General features: G+C 38.8%; 1 protein-coding gene across 2 annotated transcripts in view; it reads left to right on the top strand.

Moving 5' to 3' along the window:
* Positions 1-7,654, top strand: part of CASP3 (caspase 3) — a 20,464-nt gene that overhangs the window by 3,174 nt on the left and 9,636 nt on the right. The window contains exons 3-7 of one of the 2 annotated variants that reach the window (XR_657483.2): positions 470-594; positions 1,082-1,210; positions 3,204-3,379; positions 3,916-4,033; positions 4,941-5,316. Coding sequence is in view for 1 of the 2 variants with exons in the window: in XM_009277358.2 (XP_009275633.1) it covers positions 470-594; positions 1,082-1,210; positions 3,204-3,379; positions 3,916-4,033; positions 4,941-5,167 (775 nt within the window). In the remaining variant the exon portion in view is untranslated. Of the gene's footprint in view, positions 1-469; positions 595-1,081; positions 1,211-3,203; positions 3,380-3,915; positions 4,034-4,940; positions 6,236-7,654 lie in introns of those variants that run through there. The other variant, XM_009277358.2, reaches the window with a different exon arrangement.

Genomic DNA, 7,654 nt, shown 5'->3' with positions numbered 1-7,654 from the left:
CCTGCTGGCCACACTTCTTTTGATGCAGCCCAGGATGGAATTGGCTTTCTGGGCTGCTAGCGCACATTGCCAGCTCACATTCAGTTTTTCATCCACCAATACCTCCAAGTCCTTCTCCACAGGGCTGCTCTCAATCCATTCATCGCCCAGCCTGTATCCATGTTTGGGATTGCCCCAGCGCAGGTGCAGGACCTTACACTTGGCCTTGTTGAACTTCATGAGATTTGCACGGGCCCACCTCTCTAGCCTGTCAAGGTCCTTCTGGATGACATCCCTTCCCTCTAGAGTACCAACCACACCACTCAGCTTGGTGTCATCGGCAAACTTGCTGAGGAGACTTCTAGGGAACAAGTAGCAAACCTTACCAGTTTCATTGGTTTTGCTAAAATAACATTATTTTATTATTATTTTGAAACTAGAGAAGAGAGATCAGAAATTAACACCTAAAGTTTGTCTGATTTCTATACAGAATGAACCTACCTGCTAGCAAGTCTATGGACTCTGGAATTCTGCCAGACTACAGTTACAGAATGGATTATCCAGAGATGGGGGAATGTGTAATAATAAACAATAAGAACTTCCACAGACAGACCGGTACCACTTTCAAATTTTTAAGTTTTTTCCTTGTATTATTCTTCAAAATTAAATATGCTGACCAATTTTGATTGCAATCTAAAATTAAGTGGTTTGAATGAGTGTGATTTTTTTCAGTGCATTCTTCCAAATATGCATAGAGGGAACACATTAGGGTATAGCAGTAATGGGGAGAAAAATTGATAGGCAGTACAAGTCCATCTTACGTTTTAGTCATGATTTCTGTTTCGCAAGTGAAATCCTTCTTTATGTCTTTAAATAGATAGGTAGGTACAAAAATAAGGAGTAGATAAATCTACAATATAGGTACAGAGAGAGGGAGATGGTGTGCGTGTATAACAGTGCAATGTTTTTTCTGTTAGAGTGGATCTGGAATAATGGAATAATATTCCAGACTGATACAGGTATAAGTGAGAAAATAATTTGGCTCAATCAGACCATGCCATCTATATCGTATAAAAAAATAATACATTTCTCTTACGTATAGGGATGTTACCCCGTTCGGGTACAGATGCGGATGCCGCAAGTGTCAGAGAAGTTTTTATGAAGTTGGGATATAAAATAAAGATCAACAATGATCTTTCATGCAGGGACATTTTTAAACTATTGAAAAATGGTAAGTAATAATATGTTCAGTGCGTGTGTTAAATCAACCACTGTTTCCAAATACATCTCTAGCCCTCACATGTCTTCTTCCATGGTTCTTTTAGATGATATTTCACACCTAATGGTGGTTTATTGCTAAGGATGACATGTACATCATAGTTTCTATGTTTATTCATCTTTGCTGTCTCTCCATCTCTTGTGCCATGACTGTTGTCTCCATATCCTTTCTCATCTTCTAAAGAAGGCTGGAAAAAAGGCTGAAACTTAAATGCAGACTGATTTATATTCTGACCCTGGGATCGCTGAAGCTCTGTGAGTTGGAAAGAAACCTGCTTAATTGGGTATAGAGGGGTTCTGTGCTATATGCTTAGTGGTGTAACCAAGAGGTGTTCTGATCTGGGGGGGTTCTGATCAAGGGACCAGAACTGCAAGCGTGTGGACTGAATTACTCTTTTAGAGAAACAACTCATGTTTTGTTTGACTTGTGAAACAAAACACCCTTCTGTCAAGTGAGAGCTGTATACTACTGTTTGTGTTACTCCTGTGCTGTTTGGACTTGGCTACATCTAGACCAGTAAATTAAACGGAGCCTGGAGGTATCTGTAGCCCTGGAACACAGTCTATTCTAGTTAACTGTTGGAAGGTTCTCCGGCATGACTGTGGCTCATGCCTACTAGCACTCTCCCAGGCTGTTCCAGGTCACAGTTCAACAGTAAAAGAGTTCCAGGGATTGTTCCTAATAGCCAGTTAGCTTGCAGCGATCCTGTTTGTGTTTGGTTTTTGGGGTTTTTTTTAAATGTAAGTGTTTGCTAACATAGATGTAGGTTCTTTAGTGCCAGCTAATGTTTATGCCAGAGAATGCTCCCAGGCATGGTTAATTTGTTAGTATAGTTGCAGCCTGTCTGTTGATAGTAGCTGCAAGTGGAAAGGCCTCTGTCTTACCTGTGGTATAAGGCCTCCAAATAGACAGGGTAAACTACAGACTGCAGCCTAACTAGAGATTCCCAAAAAACAGCCTTTTCTGACTCTGCTAGATGCAGTGCTTGTCCATAGACTGTAGAAGTGCCTGAGTGTGCATTGCTTGACAAAAATCTAAATAGTTCAGTTTTTCCTAGAATAGAAATTCAGTGTTTTGGCAAGCTCTAAACAGAAGACTTCAGCTTTTGCGACTGTTACACTTTTCATCTACAAACTCTTGCATCTTCTTGAGTTTCCCACTCAGAATTCCTTTTGAATCCTTTCTTTTAAACCATGTTTGCATCTTTTCACTTATTTAAAAGAATCATCTTGGTCCTCAAGTACAATCCCCACAATGTCAGGCAACAAAAGATATCAGAGAATATCTGTTCTATGTTCTTTGCATACCACAAGATGGGAAAAAAAATATAAATCTACAAACACTTTATATCAAGCTTAAATTTCTTTAAGTACAAAGTTCAGAGGCTTGAAAAATCTTTCTAGACCTTGCTACAGGGCAAGAGTGAGCGGGGGGCGGGGGGAGAGAGAGAGGTGTAATGCTAGTACCTAGGTCCCTGCAGCAGCAACAACTTTCATGCTGCATTCAGTTCCCATGAAATCCAAGTAGTTGAAGCATCTCTGATTGGAAAGAGAGGTAAGACTTCCCCATCCTTTCCCAAAACTCAGAACTTCCCATCAATCTGATCCCAGATCATGAGACTGTTGACCATTACTGCATGAGCGAGGTGTACCATTCAGACTTTGAGGCACTGTGGGAACACCCTCTTTGTCTCCTCACAGTGTTCCTGGCCTAGTTCTGTGGCCGTGTCATAGAATGGGTAGGGTTGGCCTTTAATTTAGGGTTTTCTGCGTCGAACCTCCTGAAGTAAAGTAGGCTGGCTTCTTTTGTTCAGAAGTGAAAACTGGTTGGAGGTTTCTAAACACGGGAATTAGTTCCTGAAGACTTCTGTCACACAGGAAGCATCAAATGTTCAAAGCTTTTAGGGAATGCAAAAAGTTAAGATAATTCTCTCTTTTCTTTCAAGTTTCTGAAGAAGATCACAGCAAGCGAAGCAGTTTTGTTTGCGTGTTGCTAAGCCATGGTGATGAAGGATTCATCTATGGTACAGATGGCCCTCTTGAACTGAAAGCACTAACAAGCCTTTTCAGAGGTGACAGGTGCAGAAGTTTAGCAGGAAAACCCAAGCTCTTTTTCATTCAGGTGATGTACAGCTGAACAATGATCGTCAAATCAGCTGGATACTTAAACAAAATATTGCTTCCCTTTAATTATTAGTGAATTATTTCACTTTAATTATTAGTGAAAAAAGTTAATTATTTCTAAAATTGATTTAAATGGAATTACTTTCGGAATAAGATTCTCTTCAGGTCTAAAAGTGGCACAGTCTGCTGTATTAGGTAGGCAGTATTTGTAATAGCTGAGATTGCATTATCTTAATTCTGTGGATTAAGTAAAATCTTTCTGAACACTAGCCAATATTTTAGTGAGTTTCTGAATGCACTTTTGAATTAATATCTATCTTAACCAAACTGTGTAGTTGATTTAAATAAATGCTAGTTACTTTTCTTCCGAGTCTGTCTAATGGAAATGTGATGAATAAATTCTTGTTATTTTTGCAGTTTTTTAATTGGAATATTATCGTCTTCAAAACGGAAAAAAAAAATCAGTATTCTGATCGTGATCGCTGCCTTTATTTCTCATTTATTTTATTTTCCATTCTTCTTTCCACCAAATAGGCTTGCAGAGGGACAGAATTAGATTCCGGTATTGAGGCAGACAGTCAATCAGAAGAAACAATGTGTCAAAAAATACCTGTAGAAGCAGATTTCCTGTATGCATATTCTACAGCTCCAGGTGAGAGACTGGCAAAGAAGTTTTTGTTCCTGAAATTGTTCCTATATATCAGCTTGTACTGATACTGTAAATGACAATTTGCAGTTGTATCCAGTCAGTGGGTGACTACTTCATTTGTTCTCTTTCATGGAAATACAAATTTTCTTCCCTCAGTCGTTTTTTCTCCCCTGATTTGATTTCTTTTTGAGGTAGTTGCTATTCTCAGTTCCTACAAAAAAACCCCCCCAAACCCTGAATAGACATCTTTCTCACTAGCAAACCCTCAAATGTTCATCTGCTATAAATTCAGTTACTCTGAGTTGTGCAAATAATTTACAGCAGGAAGTAAAAGGTATTATTAGTTCTGAGAGAACAAAACAGTCAGATATCTATAGATGCATATACAGAAGTGGGTGATAAACACCAGCATATTATTTGCCTGTCGACTCTATTTTCATTGCGTCCTTAAGCAAAATGAGTAGTGGCAGAGCCCTTAGTATGCCCTTTACGTTATCAATTAGCAGAAGTAGGTTCCAGTCTTTAATTCATGCACGTAGTCCTGAAGATAGTGACACTGAAATCCATTTTGCATCTTGGCTCCATCTGTACTGTCACCTCTCCTTCGTATACGTGTACTCTAAAGAAATAGTAAATTACTAGTGACTAAGACTGTTGCAGCAGAAGATGGTTTTCCTGCCTCTTGATTTTCTACCTACTTAAAGTTTTCTTAGATTAGAAAAGATGAGAGGATTAGAAAAATCTTTTGAGTTGGAATTTGAGGAGATTATCAAATCTAACTTTTGTTGGTTAGCGGTTTTGAGGTTTTATTTTAAAACATTGGAAACAATGCATTGTTCCCCTGATCGCTATCCTGTCCTGTATCAGAGGCTGCTACATCTGATCAATTTGACATCTCTCTCTTCCACAGGCTATTACTCCTGGAGGAATTCAGCTGAAGGCTCCTGGTTTATTCAGTCACTGTGTAAAATGCTGAAGGAACATGCAAGGAAACTTGAACTCATGCAGATTTTAACCCGTGTAAATCGCAGAGTGGCAGAATACGAGTCCTGCTCAACTCGGCAGGATTTTAATGCAAAGAAACAGATTCCGTGCATTGTCTCCATGCTCACCAAAGAATTTTACTTCCCTTACTAAAAGAATTTCACCTTGTAATTTTTCAGTTCATGTTTTTATCTGTAATTTATATGCAATGTTAGTATGGAATACCACTTTTAAGTCTGAATTCCTGTTCACGACTGTGTGTGGCATAATGAACTGTCTCAAAGTTAGATATGTCCGTTATTGTATGGCTATGTTAGAAATGCAAGCTTGAGTAGCTGAAGCACAAGCAAATTTGAAAGTAGTGCTCTGAGTATCTCGAAAAATTAGGAAGAGGAGACTGAAGAAAGGTCAGATCACTTCTCAGATCTATTTGGTGCTACATTGCACTTTGCTGGAGGGGCAGAGGAAAGAAACAATTCTTGTAAATAGTTGGGTTTCATATCTTTGCCAATAGGAAGAAGATTCAGAATGCGATATGTTTACTAATGATGGTAACATGATAGTAGTGTCGCCATACATTTCTTCTTAACTCGAGTTCTTAAAGGTTATAAACTGACCTAAACTTTTTATAACTTAAGGCATAAACTATGGAAAACAGCCATTTCCTTTTTTACATACAATTAGGAAGCGTCCTTAGGATACAGTCAATTTTTTCCTGATAATTTTATAACTTTTTGTATGGAGTATTAGGTAAAGCGAGTATATCAACAGGGTAGCTGTTTCAAAATAAATGTTGTCTTCTGACCTTGAAGCTGAGTGACTAAGGGACCAGTCTTCCAAAATTTCTTTTTCTGCAGCTCCCTAAGGGGGGAGCTGTTGGGGCATATTTTGGGCTATAAGAATCAGTGCAAAAGCAAGTCTACATTTCCTCTTTCTGGCCATAAATTAGAGTGGGTTTGCTTTGTGCTCTGTGTGTACCACATTTAATCTGTGTGGAAACCTAGATTTGTGGTACTGGAGAGATTTCACTTCTTAACCCTAATTACAAGACTTTAGCTAAAATACGTTAACAAATAGTAAATTTGTATCTCCTGACTCTAAATTTTGTGGAACAGGCTTTTACAAAGTTATAAAACATTTTTGTTGATGTTTCAGCTTGTGGCAGGCTTTTTAAGATCAGAGGAAAACAGAATGGTAAATGACTATAGGGTGCTTGCAAAACAAGACTTAAAACTCTTTAAATTGTGTAGCATAAACAATGTTAGCAAATTGATGTGCACTTCCAGAGGCATTTGGGTTTTTTTTTTAACTTATATTAAATACCGTTTCCTAAATTGTATCATGCTTTTCTATGCGTATTATTTGTTTAGGATCTGATAGCTTTTGCAAATTAATTTTAACTTTAATTATGTCCCTTTTTCTCAAAATACTACTTTCCCTTTTCTTCCCCATCTGCCTTACCACCTGAAGTTGAAAAGAAGCTGCTTCAAAGCATTGTATACAGTATAGCCAGGTAATAAGAGTAGTGATTGAGACATGGGAAACGCAGGTTCAGAAGTTATGCAGAGGAGGCAATTTCAAACATTGTAGATGAGTTCTCTGATGACTGCCTGCGGAATAGGAGGAATCTTGTCTCTCTCTTGTAGAAATGTTTTGTGAGAGCGGGTTAGTCTGTTTTAACTGATTGAAACTTCAGTTCCAGGCAGATTTATTACCCACGCTTCTGTTGAAAAACTAAATAGGCCCCTGTTAAACATACCTAAAAATAACATTTACAAAAACCTATATGTAGGTTTCTTCATGTAGGTTGTGAATTACAACAAGCAGCTGCACAGTTGTATGTTGTAAATGACTGACAGGACTTCTGTTAATCTACTTCAAAGTGATTGGGAATAGGAATGTTCCTTGAATTCTTACTTATTTTACTGTGGAAAAAGTCCTGTCACGGAGTTTGCTCTTCCCTCAGATTTTATGGGTTTTGGTCTTGATCCTTCTTGGTCCTTTAAAGGAAAAATGATTCTACAACTTTTCCAATAGTCTTTAAAATAGAGCAAAACAAAATCAAAGCTAAGCTACAATGAGTAACCAGTCATTTAGGAAGATGTAGAGGGCTTAGGGAAAGAGGTACTATTTCCGTCAGTCCTTTCCTCTCAGGACAAGAGCTGCATTTTTCTCCAAGTCAGTAAATTCCTTCACAGTGCCAGGAAGGCTTCTGGGTATTTGTAGCCGAGGGCCGGAGTTCCAGTCGGTGGGACATGTGGTTAAGACAGAGCCTGTTGGAGAAGGGAGAGGGGGAGGCGAGAACGCCCTTGAACGCTCACTCAGTTTGGCAAGGAGGTCTGACTAGAGCTGGTAAGCTAGGCTCGTGGTAATTGGGAAAATGTGATCTAGTCAAAAGGTTGAATTTGGGGAAGAGACAGTGGGATGGTGTAGCCATATGTTTGGGTTAATACCCAGACTGTAGTCTTCATCGTACTAGCCTGATTACCTTGTATAAACAGCGCATGCCTTACAACAACCATGCCCTTGAAGAAGAACTAGAAGACTGATAAAAGGGGAACATCCTGCCCTAAAAGGCGTCGGAGGCTAGGTGATTGCCAAAGAAACAAGAAGTCAGCAAAAAACTGCCGTAACTAGTAA

The sequence above is a fragment of the Aptenodytes forsteri genome, unplaced genomic scaffold (genome assembly GCF_000699145.1).
Source record: "Aptenodytes forsteri isolate BGI_AS27 unplaced genomic scaffold, ASM69914v1 Scaffold65, whole genome shotgun sequence".
Lineage (NCBI taxonomy): Eukaryota > Metazoa > Chordata > Aves > Sphenisciformes > Spheniscidae > Aptenodytes > Aptenodytes forsteri.
The sequence above is the reverse complement of the archived record's forward strand: the minus strand, read 5'-3'. Positions and strand labels throughout refer to the sequence as shown.